Here is a 20,154-nt window from a genome sequence, read left to right as displayed (position 1 = left end):
GATTGAGTAAAATGGTGTGCTTCTTGAAGATTTGCAGCCCTGTTAATTATTCTGTTTCATTTAAGACATCATAGAAATCATCAAAGTGGCAAATCTTTTTTTTTCCTTTTTCCTTTTACTTGAATCTGTGTCGTACTGATGACTAGGTTTAAAATAAGGCTGGAATGTGAGGCTCAGTCTGTAGTTCTAAAAGTTGAAATACTAATATTTGATTCCTCCTGTTTGGCAGCAATTATAGTAATTTATTATTTATACTGCACCTATATCGTATTGTTTGCGATACAAAAATTAATAGGCATGGCCCTATTTGCAGACATACAGCTTAACAAAACACAACACACGTGGCAGAAAGAAATGGGGAGGAAGTAGGATTATCCATCACGTGTCATTGGGAAGTACGTAAATGGAACACACATGAATGAAAAGCAAAAGGTGACAAATTAGAGAAAATTTCTATCGAACCTGATAATTCAAATACACTTTGGACACTTAAGTGATTTTGTGAATGCTCCTCTTAATGTCAATTGGCCATTTTGAGGATTATAGGTTTTCTGACTTTAAACACTAATGCCCAACTAATGCTACTTAGAAGATGATATGCCCCATTGAACCACTGGGATGTAATCATGCTGCAAATTGGTTTCAGGGCCCTGGTCTGTAATTAGTATTACGAAAAAGTATTACGCCCATAAAACTTTCTCCTGTAGTTAAACTTTATTCAACAAGAACAGTTTCCTGCAGCTCTTCTTTACTAAAATTGCTGAAGCTGCTTCAAACACATCCTTTTACCAGTGCTATCTTGGCATAAACAACAAGCTATAAAATAGTTTATCCCTGAGTTACAGCCCTACTGCACAATCTCAGCAGAACCAGCAGGCTTTTCCAAAACAAAATGTTTCAGTGAGGGAGCTTAAAAATGTGGTATTTTGTCTCATTCACTTGCAACTGAGCTGATAGAAGGGTTGATGCAGGAAATACAATCAATAGTTGTGATTCCTGCGGGCCTGTTTTGTCCTCATTACAGAACCAGGACTAAGGCTGAAAGAATATGAATATGTCGGCGCTTCACAAAATCGTGTGCTAGTAGACTTGTGTAGTCTGTAAGACAGATAACTTGAGCAACTGGAGCATGCCAGGAAAAAAATTAATTTTCTGCAGCTGAAGGGTTGTGGATGGACAGCCAGATGACTGGGTATTCTTCCTTGAGAAGTGTTGATAAGATTGAAGAGGAGAAGAAAAAGAAAACCAGTTGTTGTTAACGCATTCCTCGGGATGGGTGGGTGTCTTTAGATGTAGACACAATTTCAATATATCGCCTAACACAGCATAAATCTCTGCAGTTTTCATTTAAGTGAGCCAGCTGACAACTGGCTTTGATATACGAGGCATCTGCATCTCATTTGAAAATTTTGGTACCTCTGGGGTTGCCTTCAAGGTCATTTAGAGGTGGCGCATTGCCGGATAGTGCTGATCTGTAATCACCCAAGCCCAGTTTCTCAACAGCAGCCGTGTGCTGCGTGGCAATGACTCCTAAATCAAACTGCATCTCACCCAACTGGCTCCAGCTTATGAAATACAGGTGCCGGAAGGGAAGCTAGTGCCTTTCTGCTTCACATCATTTGCGTTCTGGCAGGTACTGGACTAGATTTCATGAAAGTTGGGAAGAGACAAAACATGCATCCAATGCTGTTGGGGCTGTGTGTTCCTGTGTGTTCTAGCAGATCTTAAACCTGGCTTGCCCTTCACTTGTTTTTCTGGCCAACAGATGGCAGCACAATTCTGGCAGGAAAAAAAATGGAGAGGAAAACAACCGATGGCAAGCAAAATTACTGGTATAATGGGCTTCCCATAGCTGCTTCTGGCGGTTCCCTCACTGCAAGAAGTGAAGTTACAAGGAACCAGGCAGAGGGCCTTCTTGGTAGTGGCACCCTCCCTGTTGAACGCCCTCCCATCAGATGTCAAGGAGATAAGTAACTATACAACTTTTAGAAGACATCTGAAAGCAGCCCTGTATCGGGAGGTTTTTAATGTCTGATGTTTCATTGTGTTTTTATATGTGTTGGAAGTTGCCCAGAGTGGGGCAACCCAGCCAGCTGGGTGGCAATAATAATAATAACAATTAATAAATATTAGGGTGTGTCCTCCTGGCTTGCATCAAGCTCAAGCCCATGTGTGTTAAACCAAGGGGTGGTCTCAGCATATCCCAATCTCAATTCCATTACAAAAAACAACCACAGTATACAGAACACTTGTAATAAAAGAGGCAACTTTGGCCATGAGAGGCTGTCCCTCTCCAGCAGCCAGGGTGTGTGTGGGAGCCCAGCAGATCTGCCTTTCCTAGAAACAGACTCCAGGCACTTCAGGTACCTTCAAACACGAGCAGCTTTATTTAAGTACAGTTGACAGGGCACTGTGCTCACTCCTCTGCCTCCAGACCCACATCTGCTCCCCCCTCGCACTCACCTCTGCAGGAAATTCTCGCTTCAATTACTTTGTCAATTGCAATTACTCGGTGAGCTCACCTTGTGTATATGGTTAGTTTGTTCCTCCTGACCCGAGAACTATCTGCACAGGGTAAGCTCACCTAGCCATTCCTTTGTGCTATAATTTACAGATCAACTCATTTCCACTGACTTGGATATTTTGTTCTCAATTATCAAGGCTGAGCCAAGACACCTCACTGTCTGAAGCAAAGGACAAAATGCCCACCTGCTGCATGAGATTATTAATCTCAGGGTTAAGGATTCGAGCCCCCTGTTGGGTGAAAGATTCCTGCATTTCAGGGGGCGCTGGACTAGATGACCCTCACAGTCCCTCCCAACTCTACAGTTCTATGATTCAGTAGATAGATTGCAGTAATTTAGAAACATTTACTTATGAGAAGTGGAGGTGGATGGGTGTTTAGAGATGATTCCTGGAGAATAGAGTGAGGGGGTTGAGCCTGACTAGGTGTTGTTGTTTGTTGTTGTTGCTGCTGCTTTTAAATAAAAACACTGGCCACATTCACACCCTACATTGAAAGCTCCATGATGCCACCTTAAACAGCCATGGCTTCCACCAAAGAACTCTGGGTGCCGTAGCTTGTTAAGGGTCCCGAGAGTTGCTAGAAGACCACCTATTCCGCTCCCAGAGCTACAATATCCAGAATTCCAGAACCCTTCCAAATGGTTAAACCACTTTGGAAATCAGATGAAACAGGATGGCAAGGGAAGGCTTAAGTGCCGGATTTACGTATAAGCTAAACAAGCTATAGCTTAGGGCCCCACTCTCTTGGGGGCCTCCAAAAAAATTTAAAGGAAAACAAAACTGGATGTACATTTCCAAAATATAAGATAAAAATAAAATAAAATAAAACCTACATACAGCAACAGTTTTTTGTGGTGGGTAGGCTCCTATGATGTAAGTAATGGGCCCCACCTGCTAGCCTGCTCCCTAAAATATCACTGGTTTGCTCATTTCTATATATAGGGCACCTACATTCTACATGGACTAGTTGCATGGCAACATGTGCAAATGGCTTTAGATACCTATTAGGTCCATAAATTACCATGTAGCATATATTCAACACAAAAAACAGCGACAATTTGTTGTTGACAAAGGACAGCTGGACATATCAAGGGCCCCATTACCTTCAATAGCTTAGGGCCTCATCAAACCTACATCCGGCCCTGGTTAGGTCCCCCCTTCCCCTTTCAAAACACCTTTCCTCCAGCAGGAAAAGGTGCCACGGGGCATCAGGTCTGCAAGTGCAACGTAACAGGCCATTTGCCCATAAGGAAAGATGCTGAGAGGGACCCAGTGGGATGCTTGCTTGAGCAAAACATCCTCTTCCAATAGACAGATTTGTCCTAGCCTTGCACTTTGCAAGAGGAGAGAATGAACAATCCTCAGTTGGAGAGCAAGGGTGGATAATAATAACAGTTAACATTGCCAGCTGCACCTAAACAATATACCATTTCGAGAAACACCAATTGTTCCTTTTTTGTTCAGCCTGGTGAAGAAGTTCACTCCAGGCAAACGCAGCAGGCTGGAGAGTCCGTGTGATGCTATTGATTCTGCGCGCAATAAAAATAGCAGAAGCACTTTGAAGCTCCTTGCAGCGTTCAACGCCCATGAAGTCTTAGAATGGCACACAGCCTGGTAGATAGTGCTGGTCGGCACTCCTGGTGCATGTGAACACCAAGGACGTGGGGATATGTGGCTTTGAGGTCCTGGAGGACAATTTTAGGTTGCTCGGTAGGTTGCTGAGAGCCAGGACCTCCAAGGTTGCATTGTTGGAAAAGCTTCCAGTTCCACACTAGACATGAAAAGCTTTGTACATGCATAGAAAAGAGGATGGTGCCGGGAGGAGAAGTTTAAATTTGTTAGGCACTCACTGAGGAACACTTTGGACATCTGTACAACTGTCTCTTTTAAAAATCATCTTTTTTTTTGTCATGGCTGTATTTGCTCCTTTTAAAAAAACCAAAAAACATTGGCTTACCTTACAGGGTTCTTGGCAGCTAGGCAACACATGCTTTGAACCCTTGAAAGTACTGCATGCCAGACCAGTGGCTGGCAGAACCAGGAGGAAGAGGAACAAGGTGTGTGTGTGTATGTGTAAATGCAGAATGGGGAGAGGATGATCCCCAGTGGGTTAGAATCATAGAATCATAGACCTGTAGAAGAAGCTTCATCTAGTCCAACTCATTGCAATTCAGGGATCTCAAATTGTGGGGGCCTGTTGCCAAGGGGAAGAGAATCAGCAGCTAGTGATGGGGAAGGGGAGAGGCAGTTACCTGTTCATTCCCTGCCCATGCCTTTCTGTTCAGTGATTTCGCTCAGTGTTTCAGCTCAGTTATTCCACTCAGTGAGTGTCAAAATCTGGCTGTGCTCTGATGTCCATCCGATCCCACCTTCGTCGCCAGTATTAAGTAGTGGGTGGACATAGCAGACGACACAGATTTCTCCAAGTAGTTCTTTATAAGTAAGCTGGAACTAAACTCAACAGCAAACAGCTCAGCCGGCCTGCTTTTATAGGCAGCCGGCTGTCAACACTGTAACAACAACAACCCAGGGTTTCCCGCCTTAATTAACTGATGTGGACCTGGGTGAAAACTATATACAGTGGTACCTCGGGCTACATACGCTTCAGGTTACAGACTCCGCTCACCCAGAAATAGTATCTTGGGTTAAGAATTTTGCTTCAGGATGAGAACAGAAATAGTGCGGCGGCAGCAGCAGGAGGCCCCATTCGCTAAAGTGGTGCTTCAGGTTAAGAACAATTTCAGGTTAAGAACGGACCTCCAGAATGAATTAAGTATTTAACCCGAGGTACCACTGTACATGATACCCCTGATGGCCAAGGTGACACTACAGGACACTACATAAATGTGAAATATTATTATACAGATAGCTTTAGGGAACCGGGTCTTCTCAACGCAGGAATGCAGAAGGGCTCAACTCCAGCAGCTGGCATCCATGCCACTTTCTGCACACGGCAGCCTTCACGTGACGGTGTCATTCAAAGTGGCCATCTATCTGCATCTTGTTTGAGCACATCTAACCTCGGTCTCACGCATACAGATGCCCTTTCATGCAGAAACCCAATTACAACTCTTTCCAGCATCAAAGAAGCAGATATACTTTTTATTCTCACGAGGGGTTATAAAACATTCTGTACTTTACAAACTGAAGCCGCTTTAGAAAAATACATCACGTAACTCTCAAAAAAGCAATATGGCAGGCATTGCACAGCAACGCCTTGCCCAAAGGATAATTTCCAGAGCAGGTTTAGATTTAGAAATACATCTTTCAGCCCATTCTACAGACGTTTTTAGGCACCATGCAAGTTTTAGCACCGTGATGGTATAATAGCACCATATTTAAAGACCAAAACAAAAATTGCTCAAGTCCCTTAGAGGTATATGTGTCGATTAAGCTGCTGTACAGGTAACAAGAACATGACAAACCTCACCCTGGACAGGATTTCCAATGATCTCCGGGTAAGGTAGGTTTGTTTTGATGCCTTTATTTTCCAAACTTCCCTTTGAGGCTTAATCTCCCCACATGGAACTCCAGAATTAACAAGGTGGCAAGTTATGGAAAAATAACTGGGTTCATAGGTGTTCTGTGAGCAAGATTATGATGACAACTCTGGCACTTCCAGCATTTTTGGTGTGTGATTTTTTTAAAGAGAGGTGGGAAAAGCAGAGGGAAGGAGGCCGGAAAGAGGGAAATAAACAGTGAAGGTGAAAAGCATATAATGCAGAACAGACAGTACAATAAGTGAACCTGACGTTGCAAATCAGGACAAAGGGTTCAGGCGATCTTTGGATTTGGAGACGGTTCAAATCCACTGCATTATAGCTCCATGGCGGGAGTGGCAGTGTAGCTCTCTAGCAGGAGTGGGGAAACTGTGGCCCTTCAGGCAGTTATGGCTCATCTGCTGGGGCAGAGTTACAGTGCTAGCATCCTGGTGCCTGCACAGCCCTGCCCTCTTTGCTGCCATGTCCCTCTCCCACTTGGTAAGCCACAGCGCCACCACTGCTGGGAAGCTAGCATTGCAGCTCCACCCCACTAGGTTTTGGCTTTTCGGCTTTGGACTACAACTCCCATCAGTCCTGACCTTTGGCCATGCTGGCTGGGGCAGGCGCCCAGCGGCCTCTGGGATGCTACAGCTTCCCTATCCCCTGTTGGATCACGTTCTTCGGTTTCACATTCTGATTTAGCAGTCCTAGTTCTCAGTCATGCAGTTTCAGGCATGGGTCGCTTTTCGAGGTCCTGTTGCGTTAGCATCCCCGGGTATCTTGCAAGTGGCGCAGCACTGATTTCTCACCGATAGCATGGAACATTTCCCAAGATCCCTCACTTTCTCACAGAAATTCGCCGACAGTCTGTCCTTGCCGCAAGGCAAACCTGTAGTGAAGAAACACACCCACACACATTCGTAAAAGGAAACAGCAGTAGCTTTTGGTGCCTACAGAGTTAGGACAACGCTATAGGACATCAGAGAGAGGCAGAAGGAAAGAAATTGACAGCACAACCATATGTTTGCTTGCTTGGAAGTAAGCCTCACAGTGTTCACTGGGGCTTCTCGTCCTAGGAAGTGTGCTTAGGGTTGCAGTCTAAGTCTGCTGTTAATCACTGAAAGCACTGGTGGTGAACTTGTGGCACACTATTATTTATATTTTTTATTGAATTTATATACTGCCCTAAACACAGGGGTCTCAGGGCAGTTCACAGAATAAAATCAAGATATAAAACCATAAAGTACCTAATAAAAAGAAAAACAGGAACCCAATACCCCCCAAAAACACACACACACATTTTAAAAGGGCATAGGATGTAAATCGGAACAACCAAAGGCCTGGTTAAAGAGGAATGTTTTGTCTGGCACCTAAAGGTGTATAATGAAGGCTCCAGGCGAACTTCCCTGGGGAGATCATTCCACAGATGGGGAGCCACTGCAGAGAAGACCCGTTCTCATGTTGCCACCCTCCAAACCTCTCTAGAGGTTGTCAGACTCCCATCAGCTCTAGCTAGCACGGCAACAGTTAGGGATGAAGGGATCTGTCATCCAACGTTATTTGGAGAGTTGCAGGCTCCCCATCCCTGCCCTGACCAAAGTTTTAGTCACTGACTATAGTGATTGGGTGGGTCGGGGCTGTAGCTCAGTGGCTGTTGTTTAGTTGTTTAGTCGTGTCCGACTCTTCGCGACCCCGTGGACCAGAGCTCAGTGGTAGAGCATCTGTTTTGCACAGTTTTGCACACAGAACGTCCTAAGTTCAATCCTTGGCTCACCTGTTGCCCCTCTCTTTCCAGGCATAGGTTTGCACTTTAAAGTTCCATGTCCAAGCACTCTCTCTCTCTCTCTCTCTCTGTCTCTCTCTCTGTGTGTGTGTGTACCCCTGAGCTTTCCCTATGGCGACCTGCTCTTTACTGCTCAAACGGAAAGAACGTCAATTCATGTTCTCAGTGGATTGCTGTTTGCTCCAATTCACCTTTAAAGAGTGGATTTTTGTGGGGGAAGCTCTGGAGGGGATGGGGGAAGGATGCGTGGTGTTTTACCAATATGCACATGTGTTCTACGGGGGGACGGGGGGACGGGGACAGGTCGAAGCACCCCACCCCCCACAGAATTGTGACACAATTATATGTACTATAGAACCAAACGTGCTTCTTTTTGTAGATTTTACTTTGGTAAGGCATTGCATAAGGAAAAAGAAACAAGGACCTTAGTCATCAGATGTAGAAAAATGAGGGAGATCAACATATGGACTTATGTATATCCCACATATCTAAAAATACAATAAGTATGGAGCATATATCAGCATTATCTGAGCATTCGTGCATACCATATGTCTATACAAAAATGAGCAATATTTTCTAGAAAGTCATTGTAGAGTTTTTCTTGACTTCTTCCCTTCTGTATGTTTGCCCTGATCCAGCTCTAGGAAGCTGCCTCTCACTGATCCTACCTCTACCTCTAGCCTTATCTAAACCAGAGTTTCTCAAACTTGGCTCTCCAGCTGTCTTTGGACTACAATTCCCACCATCCCTGACCGCTGGTCCTGCTAGCTAGGGATGATGGGAGCTGTAGTCCAACAATAGCCGGGGACCCCAGTTTGGGAAACCCTGGTCTAAACTGTCAGGCAGTGACTCCGGGGTTTCAGCCAGGAGTCTTTCTCAGCCCTACTGGAAGAAAACAGAGATTGAACCAAGGACCTTCTGCATAAAGATCATGTGTTCTGCCGCTCAGCTAAGGCACGCTTCTCCTGGAAGACTTGCATTCCTGTCTGACTAGTTGTATCAGATGGTGGATAGAAGATTCACAGTCATGTTATGCATGCATCCACTGAAAGCATTGGGCCGCAGACAGATAACATTTCCACCTAATCAAATGTGCCGATGAATACCTGATTCATGCCTGCAGTTTTTTTATCCAGAAAACCATGCATCTGAAGAATCCTGCTTTGGTTCATGAACTGTGATGATCATGCTTGCTAGTCTAATCATGTCTGCATTGTTCGAGCCCCTTAATAGCCAGGTTCAGGAGCATCTTTGACGTTACAGTAAAAAGTGATTTCTGTGTCCCCCACCCCCCGTTTTCAGTAAGAACACCATCATTCCACAGCTCTAATTATTATTCCTCATTAGTCTGTAGTATGACCCTAAGACCCGTGTCAGTGCCACAATAGAGCAATGGCAGGCATTTAAATTTCAAATCAGTTTTGGTCCGGAGACAAGGGGACAGCCCTTCTGCACCCTTCTGAACCTCTCTTGGGAATTGAAACTGATATACGGTCGACGTTCACCTAGCTATTGTTCAGTGGTGTTGACCCAGGTCTTAAGATGCAGTCCTTGAGATATTTGTCAGCTAAACAGGGACTGAGCAAATGAAGCAGCAGCTGGTTGTGTGGAAGGCGGCTCCTTTGTATTTGTTGCTGTTGAGAGACACCCACCTCTGCTACCAACGTATTCTCGAAGGTTGCATTTCCGAGAACCCACAGGCTTGGACTTCTGCTCACAGTGGCTCTGGGCATGAGCGGTGTTGTCTTCCACGTTGACACACTTCACCACTCTTTGCTGAATGCCTCCTCCGCGTGAAACAGTACACTGGAAGACATTTTGCATTACTGTGGTGGTTGTTATTTTACCATGAGGTCCCAGGGGAGGTTGCAACAATTAATGTACCATTATTATTTTATTTGTTCAATTTATATTTATCAAAAGATTCCCGGGCAGTGTACATCTTTAAGAACACATCTTACGGAGAGGACTTTCAGTTTTTATATCAGGATCATATTTCCAAAAGATAAACTCCCTGCTTAGGAAATGCCTTTGGGGCTCAACAACACCGAGAATATCCTTGCTGAGAATGCAGTTAAAAATTTTAAATGGCGGTTTCGGAATTCCAAACTTGGAACTATATCATTATGCTTATTTACTGTCATGTATTAAATACTGGAAACTCACTGTTGGTAATAATTTTCTGATGTGGGCACCTTAGAATATGCCTATACAGCAGCTTTGGTGGGCTGGTCAATACTAGGATCAAAATACTTGAAATCTCAGGTGACTCTAGAAACAACTAAGTCAGTTAGGAAGATATGGAACATATTGTCTAATAAAAATAAACTTGACCCATACTCGCATGCCAAAGTCACCTTGTAGGGAAATCCTATACTGTATTAAAAATTACTGAAAGGATGGTAATATGGAAAAACTGGATAGGAGCAACTGTTTTGACTCTGGACCAACTGAAAGATGAGGAAGATGAGTTTTACAGATAATACTGTTTTAAGACAAAAATATCATCTATCAGATGGGGCCCAGTGGCAGTTATACAACCTTAAAATATCAATGACTTCCCTTCTTCTCTTTCTGTGGTTCATTTTACATAGCATAAATCCCTGCAGCTTTTATATAAACTAAACCATTCAGTAATCCATTATTACTTCTATCAAAACTTATTTATACTGTTGAATTTATCTTAATGCTGCCAGCGTTTTCAAGTGTACAAAATTTCCCACCATATATTCAATAAACATATTCCAATCTTCTTTAAAGGAATGTTCTTCTTGTTCTCTTGTTCTACACGTTAGATCTGCAAACTGTGCATATTCCAGCAGTTTAAGTTGCCTACAAAAAAATACTGGCATGCAAAAAGAAATTACTGGCCTGCTAAGAGGTTAGTCGTCTGCATTTCTGCATTGGATGTGGTGGAAGGAAGGCGCCTTCTTCATTTGGGAGGGGGGGGGAAGCTTGCAGGGGAGGGGCAAAATGATCCATCATGCCCCATTCACGGTCATGATCATTTCTTTCTCAGTGTTGGGGTATGAAGTTGTACATGCTAAATTTCTTTTTTCAAACAGTACAGGCCCTTTTTCATCTGGCCAGCCTTCCAAATCTGGCTGGCTCTTTTCATCTCTCCTGCCTCTTATATAAGCATGGCGGTTTTAAAAGGTTGGTGGCAATACCACTGGTGCCACGCAAGCCTGGGGTTGATGGGTTGTTGAGCTGTTGGGGGTGGCAGCTCTGGAAAACTCAAGCTGTGGCTCAGGCAGCTATAGGTCAAAAATGAGCTGGTTGCCCCAAGAGGAACTGAAGAGCTATTCGGTGATAGCTGTGCACCTTCTGCTGAGATTAAATGCACATAATGTTGCGGCACATCACAGTGGTGGCCCTTGTTGTTGTTGTTTAGTTATGTCTGACTCTTCCTGACCCCATGGACCCGAGCACGCCAGGCATTCCTGTCTTCCACTGCCTCTTGCAGTTTGGTCAAACTCATGTTGGTAGCTTCGAAAACACTATCCAACCATCTCGTCCTCTGTTGTCCCCTTCTCCTTCTGCCCTCCATCTTTCCCAACATCAGGGTCTTTTCCAGGGAGTCTTCTCTTCTCATGATGTGGCCAAAGTATTGGAACCTCAGCTTCAGGATCTGTCCTTCCAGTGAGCACTCAGGGCTGATTTCCTTATGAATGGATACGTTTGATCTTCTTGCAGTCCATGGGACTCTCAAGAGTCTCCTCCAGCACCATAATTCAAAAGCATCAATTCTTCGGCGATCAGCCTTCTTTATGATCCAGCTCTCACTTCCATACATCACTACTGGGAAAACCATAGCTTTAACTATACGGACCTTTGTTGGCAAGGTGGTGGCCCTAATTAGCAGTTAATAATTCAGCCTAATAGCTTGCCGTAGAGGCAACCTACCTCCTTCCAGGGCTCCACCCGCCACTCATAGCAGGGCTCTATGTTACAGCTGATGTTCAGCTGTGGCTTGCGTCCTGCAAACTGGCAGTGAAACGGCCTCAGGGTTCTGTTGCTACGAACATCAAGGCAAAGGACACTGCGGGTCTTGAAACCACCTCCGCAGCTGGAGGAGCACTGAAGAAAAAAGGAGAAGAAGGAGATGGTCTCTGTAGTGTCAGAGAGCCCTGGCAGGGATCTGCAGGCAACTGCACTACAGGCCTAGTGTGATGGAGGAAGTGCAGGGAAACTTAGGTCCAAATCCAGTAGCAATTGTTCTGCTTCCCTGGTTTCCCAATGTTGGGGTCACTGCTGCTTACCAACAGGGTGAGGTAGCAGGGAGGGCAGCGCAGTGCTGGCACAATGGTGGGCACATCTCAATAACAGGCAGTGTTAGGAAGCCAGGTAAGCAGTACAACCCTTCCAAGAGAAATATTCAAAATCCCCAATTGGCATGAAGTTGCATGAAGTTCCCCAAGTGAACTTGGGCCGGTTACCATCTCGCAGGCTGCTTCCAGACAGGCAGCTTCTAGCAATATCCAGCCATTGCTCTTCTACTGTAAACTACAAGGGAATCTGCAATGGGTTTCCCACACTATCAGGAGTAAAGTAAAAGATAAAGGACCCCTGGACCATTAAGTCCAGTCAAAGACGACTATGGGGTTGCGGTGCTCATCTCGCTTTCAGGCCAAGGGAGCCGGCGTTTGTCTGCAGACAGCTTTCCAGGTTATGTGGCCAGCATGACTCAACCGCTTCTGGCACAATGGGACACCGTGATGGAAACCAGAGCGCACAGAAACGTTGTTTACGTTCCCGCCGCAGTGGTACCTATTTATCTATTTGCACTGGCGACAATAAATGTCCCTAAAATAAAACAATAAACGTCCATAAAAATGGCAAAAGTACCGTATTTTTTCATCTATAAGATACCCCCATGTATAGGATGACCTCTATTTTTTGAGCCCAAAATTAAGAAATAAATATTTTAAACATGCCGTATATAAGACGACCCCCAATTTTAAACTTTGAAAAATTGGGGGAAAACATAGTCTTATACACAGAAAAATACGGTAGTTTCTTTCCCCAATAGGTTTTATCTTAAACAACTGCAGATGCAATAGACTACATTGCAGTAGTCATTGTATCACCACCCTGTTCATTGTTTTTTTATTTCATATGAAAGGCAACTTCCTCTAAAAAAAATGTTTTGGGCGATATCTCTCTTCCCGTTGGATTTTTATCCAGCCCCCACCTCTGTGAGACTGAAAAAGGAAAATATGATATGGGGCCCAAAACTTAGATCAAGGACCAAGGAAGGGAAACTTTTCAGTTCTTTCAACAACACTGATCCTGCCTCAGAAAGTAGACTACCAAAGTTTCCACACTTAATATTCCTGGCTTGTCATAATCAGATAGTGCCTTTGACCAGCTTCCTGGAATAATAATAATAAGCAATGTTTTATGATGAGAAAAACAGCTGCAATTTGAATAATCAAGAAAATGGTATTTTTTATATACATTTTTTTTTTTGCTCATAAGAAAGTGAGTCCATTTAAAAATAATTGGTATGATGGGGGCTGCTGTTACAGAAAAGCATCTGTATCAAAATTAGATGCGTAATTGGATTCATGATCCTGACCTGCAATCTTTTTTGATTAAGCCTCCCTTTCCACTTTATTCCTTAATGATATAAGCATCACTCACATTGGCCCCGAAAAGCTGGGATTTGTCTGGGATAAAGCAAGGCTGCAATATGGATTTGCACAAAATTACTTGCCGGTTTTTGTTAATGCTTTTAGCAAAGAGCACCATACAACCAGGAACTTGTCAGCAATTTGGGTTCTCTGAATTCGAGTCGGACAGTTTGCCACCTTGAAGCCCCTTCCAGTTCTAAAAGCCAGATTAGCTAACATCACAATAATTTTCAAAGACCCTGGAAACTGGAAAGACTTGTTTCCAAAGCACCATTACTTCGCTCCAGTCCTCTGCTTTCCACTGGGCACAAGGGCGCATGTAACACCTCCTTGCTGGATCAGGCTTTCTCATGTGCCGGCAATCGGATTCATTCTTGGTGCTGCATTCCACCACTCTCCAAAATGCCCCTACACCACACGTGGTGGAGCACTGCAAAAACAAAACAGAAATAAAGAGCTTTTGAGACTTGATGTTTTTAATCGCATTGCTAAGATGCAAATCTAGCAAAATAAAAAAAATTCCTTCCAGTAGCACCTTAGAGACCAACTAAGTTTGTTCTAGGTATGCGCTTTCGTGTGCATGCACACTTCTTCAGATACAGTGTGTATCTGAAGAAGTGTGCATGCACACGAAAGCTCATACCTAGAACAAACTTAGTTGGTCTCTAAGGTGCTACTGGAAGGAATTTTTTTATTTTGTTTTGACTAGAGCAGACCAGGGACATGGGTGGCGCTGTGGGTTAAACCACGGAGCCTAGGACTTGCTGATTAGAAGGTCGCGGTTCGAATCCCCACGATGGGGTGAGCTCCCGTTGCTCCCTCCCTGCTCCTGCCAACCTAGCAGTTTGAAAGCACGTCAAAGTGCAAGTAGATAAATAGGTACTGCTCTGGCGGGAAGGTAAACGGCGTTTCCGTGCGCTGCTCTGGTTCGCCAGAAGCGGCTTAGTCACGCTGGCCACAAGATCCGGAAGCTGTACGCCGGCTCCCTCGGCCAATAAAGCGAGATGAGCGCCGCAACCCCAGAGTCGGCCACAACTGGACCTAATGGTCAGGGGTCCCTTTACCTTTACCTTTGGAGCACAGCTACCTACCTGTAACTATGCAAATCTAGCACTTCATCTGCAGCCCAGGAAAGCAGAGAGTAAATAGGGAAAGAAGCTCATTTCACCGCACCCCCCAGCTGCTTTTGGCATATACCACAAAACAAAATACATAACTAAAAGCTGGCAGCCAAAGAATTGGCTGGCTGGTGCAAACAGTCAATATGAGAAAAATTGCAGGCGAGCGATCATAGCTCCCATCAAGCATGGCCAATGTCTAAGTATCATGGGAGTTGTAGTTCAGCAACATCAGAAGGGGAAAGGGTTCCCCACACCTGAAGCAGAGCAACACATTTATGCCTTGGGATTTAATTGCTACTGTATGAAACCACAGCCTCCTCACATTTCTATCAGTTCAACCACATCTTGAATGAATGATAAAATGGGCCTGCAGAAGCCCAAATGATAATGATGATGATGACAGTAATAGAAATAATAATAATTTATTATTTATACCCCACCCATCTGGCTGGGTTTCCCCAGCCACTCTGGGTGGCTTCCAACAAAATATTAAAAATACAATAAAACACCAAACATTAAAAACTTCCCTAAACAGGGCTGCCTTCAGATGTCTTCTAAAAGTCAGATCGTTGTTTATTTCCTTGACATCTGATGGGAGGGCGTTCCACAGGGTGGGCACCACTACTGAGAAAGCCCTCTGCCTTTAAAGGCTGGTTTATAGACACTGTGCAAAGATAATTGCTTTCATTAGGAATGGAGCTGAAATAATGATAAAGGCAGCAGCGAAGTGACTATAGTCAACAGGATGAAATCTCAAGACTCACCTCACTCCAGTTCCCCACCAACCAGGAGGCATCATTGGGTGAGTTCCTGGACTCCATTGGATGTTCTGGCTCAGAGTCATTCAACAAAATTCTCTTGGAAGCTTCATCCCAGGTCGTTGGCATGTCAGTATCCTGCAGAAATGGACCTTCTGTGGCATAAGTAGGTGCCTCATCCACAGAGGATGTTGGTTTTGTTCTATCTGCAGACCTGTCTCTTGAAGTATCATTTAACACCGCTGGTTGTACTGTGACAGGATCTGATGTTGTATTTGCAGGTGTATTTATTTGAACAATAAGGCCTCCGAGACCTATCGTTGTCATGGAAATTCCTACCTCTGCTACCGGAGTAACAGAAATGTGTCTAAAACTGTCTGCATGATAATCTGTCGGCAAGTTGCTTGATGTATTACCATCAGTGATGGTAGTAGGAGAACCTTTCATTGGCCATTTGCTCTGGGATTTATTTTTTGTTTCTCCATCTGTACCGTTAGACACTGTACTAGATTCTTCCGTTAAATACCTTGGGGTTACAGCCGACGACTTGGGATTAGTAAAGGAGTCCCTGTTTATAAAGCCAATGTCTGAATAATTGTATGGTATTATGGGGGATATGTTCCCCACATTTGTAGAATTCAAAACACCTGAATTATTTGTAACAGGCCCGAAAGTACTATTTTGCAGTAAGCTGCCATCACTAAATACATAGGAATAATTTTTAGGAATGTCTGACCCACTGGAATTACTTTGTAATATTTTTACATCCAAATTTTCTTTTTGGGAAGAGTTTGCAATGCTTAAGGATGTAGGCATCAAAGTAACATTTCTGGGCTCAAGTCCTTTTGTTGTGGTAAGGATTCTTGGACTTGGTTTGGTAGTTGGCCAGTTGACCCCAGGGCCTTTTCTGGGATCTGTTCCAGTTCTCCTGATTATCTTTCCACCATGCAGTTCGAAATTAGGTATCAGCAGTCTTCTGGAGTATGGACACTGCTGGAGGCCACACAGAGCTTTAGAATGGGGCCTCTTTGAAACATCACATGGTTCTCCATTGTTCTTGGTACAGGTGACGCTACGTGTCCGTATACCTCCACCACAGGTCACCGTACACTGAAAAATAAATAACATTTCTTCAGATATCTCACCCAATTCTCACCTTGTACACTTGCATACATGCATACTTGCACAGACCCAGCCGGTCCTGACACCCGTAAGCAGAGTTCAGTGGCTTTATTTGGTCTTGTGTCTACAACCCTTTGAGAAAGTGCCACCATTTTGGACCAGAGAAAGACTATGCTTGACCTTTAGAGAGAGTAACAATCGAAGAGACTTTTTGTGTGGCAAGAATAATGAAGGAACTTAAGATGCCTGGGATTGAAGAATACCGTAATCTTTATTTACATAATTGGTAGATGAAGAACTGGAAGTCCTCCTTATTTCTATCTTCTATCTTTATTCTTGTTCATATTTGATTTGATTTCTAGCTTCCCCCCCTTCTGTTAACTCTACATATACTCACGTTTTGTTCTGTTTTTTTGATGTCCTCTACTCAGTTAATGAGGTTCCACACAGAAGGTAATGGACAGATGATGAAGGACCCTTTGTGAGAGGCAGGGAAAGGAAGATCTCCCAGGGTAGGAGGCTGGGAGAAGAAAGGGAAAGCTGCCCAGTGAGAGCTGGGAAGGTCCACCACCTTTTGTGGGGGGTCAAGGGTTAAGATTGTTGTGGTTCTGGACAGTCAAGAGTTAACACTCCAGGAAGCTTTCTGATTCACTGGGTGCACTGCCCACATGACCCGGGCATTTTCCTTTGATCTGTGCTCTGTGGGGGCTGAGCTCTCTCTGGAGAGCAGTCTGTCTGAGAATGTGAGCAAGGTAGTTTCTCGTTTTTTGTTAGAGGCAGAAAGCTGCAAGCCGCAGCTAGATTCTGTAGGCTTTCTTCTCTGTTTGTTATGCTTCTAAATAAAGAGTGATAGAATAGAAGCACTGGTGTTGAACTGAGTTATTGAAGACACCACAAAGAAACAGACAAGCCATTTTACGCTGCGTGTGAACTCTGCTATTATCCAGGAACTGAGAAGAGAGGCAGCGTGTGGAAGTGTGTGGGCACCATTGGAGTTTGTCGGAGTGGCAATAAATCAAATTTATTGCAGGGCTGTTGCAGCAGACTCAGTGGGTCAAAGGATTTACGACCCACAAACTTTAACAAAGATGCACCTTGGATAGAGGACTTTGTTACTTTTTATTCTACCGCTTTTTCTGTGTTGTCTTTCTTGTGTGTTTGTTATACAGTCATACCACATGTTACGTTTGCTTCATGTTACGTTTTTTCAGCATGCGTCCCGCGGCGACCCGGAAGTACCGGAAAGGGTTACTTCTGGGTTTCGCTGCTCGCACATGCACAGTAGTGCTAAATCAGGCTTCGCGCATGCGCACAAGACCAAATCACGCTGTGCACCTGCGCAGATATGGCACTTCAGGTTGCGGGCTTTTCATGTTGCGAACGGGCCTCCAGAACGGATCCCATTCGCAACCAGAGGTACCACTGTACGTATTATGTCCCCCCCCCTTTTATTTATATTAGTTTGGCTTTTATTGTATTGCGTGTTGAAAAGTTTCAATAAAAGAAATTTAAAAAGAGAAAAAGTGCCACAGTCTCAGACAGTTCCACATGCGGACTGCACTAAGCTTGTGAATAAGCCGTTATCTGTCTTTTCATTAGCCACATTGAAAAACAAAACATTGCATAATGAAGCAGGATTTTAACTTGCCCAGCAACCCCTATGATCTTTGGTGTCCATTTTGCTATCTTGTCTATGCTGCTCCGGGCGGGGGGGGGGGCAGGTTGCACTACTTTTTAGCAGACACAAACTGTTGCTTCATATGCAAACCTGCCCCACAGACAACTGGGACTCTGTTGAAAGCAGAGTACAGTAATTCATACAGGCTTTATGCTTCATCAACAAAATTAGCTGAAATCAAACCCATGTTTAATTCAATTAACAGTAGCGTCACGTTTTCATTTGTACAGAAAGCAGAGGGAGTTGATGGGGCGTACAAAATGGGCAACAGAGGAACTTTGGTACACAAATCCAATCTCATCCTTCAGTTTAATTCTTTGCAGGAGGGTGGGAGAAAACAGCTTGAAGGAACTGAGGGCAGAAGCAACACACCTGTTATGCACCTGCTAGTAACTAACCACAGCAAAATCAAACCAAGATTTTGCAATGATGGGAGCCTGCAAAACCTGACATTCCACAGTCAAAGGGAAGTAAACGGTTCTTATAAGCACAGAGTTTTAATTTTACTTACTTATTTATTTATTCTATAGGGCAGGAGGCAACAGAAAGTTTTCCATTAACCACAAAGACTCTCCTCCCTGAAAGAGAGGGGAGTGGTTGTGGGCGGGAGCCTGAACACCGCCCCTAGCAGGGGGCGTAGCCCCCTGCCTCTAGCTCACCTGGCTGGCGCTCACACACCCCCGGTGGCCGTCCAACCAGGTGCCGTGGGGGGGCGTGTCCAGCAGCCTTGATGCTGCAGCGTCAGCCTCTCCCCGGCCTCATTTCTCTTCGTTCGGAAAGTTACATCTCATCTTAATGAGTCAAGATGATGATCAAGCCTTTTACTCATCTCCCACTTTGCTGGTTTAACAGCAGTTTCCCCATTTCCTCCAAACTGGGAAATTGCAGCTAGCTGCTTTGGAACAAACCAAGATATCAAATCAGCTTCAAAACATGGTGTAATATCTTGGATTGTTCCAGAAAGGATAACCACAGTTTCCTGGTTTAGAGAAAATGGGAAACAATGGTTAATGGAAGACTTTGTGGCTTGTTTGTTCATACCGCTGTTCAAGGGCAATAGACAAATAGGTCTTTTCATAGGCCATGAAAATGGTCTGGAAGGCACACAATGCATTCCTTTTGCTGAAGCTGCACCAAGAATGAGGCATCACTGGGATATGTACGCTGCTCTGAGATCTTTAAGAAAAGACCGAGGTCTGAGCATGTAACACATACAACTACAGTGTGTTGAGAACGTACCTCAGTCCAATTGCTTACGGTCCAGTCTGATGGGCACAGGACATCTCTGTTACATGAAAGGTAAGCCTTTGGTTTCAGCAGATGTTTGCACTTCTCAGCAGGCAAAGCTTGCTCATCCAATCCCACCGTCTGGATGCAAAGGACGGTCCGTTTCTTCTCTCCTGCTGGGCCACAGGAGGTTGAACACTTCTGCCATTCTCCTGCCCACCATCTTCAGAGCAAAACAAAAAGAATTAGGGAACATCAAAAAGGGCATGCATGCTAAACCAGAGAATGAACGTTAGTAATACAAAGGAAACTTTGAGAAGAGTATATTGTTTAAATGTTATGTTCCAGGCTTGCAACTTTTCCTCCTCTGGGTTAAGGGAAACTGCATATCAGCTCAGCAGAAGTACAAGCAACCCCAATTTGTGCAGGATCACAATTGCGCACATATCGGTCTCACCTAAAACATTAGTTGCCTGGATTTCATTATTGTCTATCATGCACCTAGCATATTTTATTTGTGACGTTGGTGCTGTGGGTTAAACCACAGAGCCTAGGACTTGCTGATCAGAAGGTCAGCGGTTCGAATCCCTGCGACGTGAGCTCCCATTGCTCGGTCCCTGCTCCTGCCAACCTAGCAGTTCGAAAGCACATCAAAGTGCAAGTAGATAAATAGGTACCACTCCAGCGGAAAGGTAAATGGTGTTTCTGTATGCTGCTCTGGTTTGCCAGAAGCAGCTTAGTCATGCTGGCCACAGGACCCGGAAGCTGTACACTGGCTCCCTCGGCTAATGAAGTGAGATGAGTGCTGCAACCCCAGAGTC

General features: G+C 44.4%; 1 protein-coding gene across 1 annotated transcript in view; it reads right to left on the bottom strand.

The window, feature by feature from the left end:
• Nucleotides 1–6,170: 6,170 nt before the first annotated feature.
• ADAMTS12 (ADAM metallopeptidase with thrombospondin type 1 motif 12) overlaps nucleotides 6,171–20,154 on the bottom strand; it is a 122,969-nt gene continuing 108,985 nt past the window's right edge. Inside the window, exons 18-23 of the mRNA XM_079994679.1 lie at nucleotides 19,346–19,556; nucleotides 15,313–16,416; nucleotides 13,705–13,857; nucleotides 11,698–11,871; nucleotides 9,444–9,597; nucleotides 6,171–6,897 (exon numbers count right to left, since the gene is read on the bottom strand). Coding sequence (XP_079850805.1) covers nucleotides 6,737–6,897; nucleotides 9,444–9,597; nucleotides 11,698–11,871; nucleotides 13,705–13,857; nucleotides 15,313–16,416; nucleotides 19,346–19,556 — 1,957 coding nt within the window. The 3' untranslated portion in view covers nucleotides 6,171–6,736. The remainder of the gene's footprint in view (nucleotides 6,898–9,443; nucleotides 9,598–11,697; nucleotides 11,872–13,704; nucleotides 13,858–15,312; nucleotides 16,417–19,345; nucleotides 19,557–20,154) is intronic.

The sequence above is a fragment of the Podarcis cretensis genome, assembly GCF_951804945.1.
Source record: "Podarcis cretensis genome assembly, chromosome: 11".
Taxonomy (NCBI): domain Eukaryota; kingdom Metazoa; phylum Chordata; class Lepidosauria; order Squamata; family Lacertidae; genus Podarcis; species Podarcis cretensis.
The sequence above is the reverse complement of the archived record's forward strand: the minus strand, read 5'-3'. Positions and strand labels throughout refer to the sequence as shown.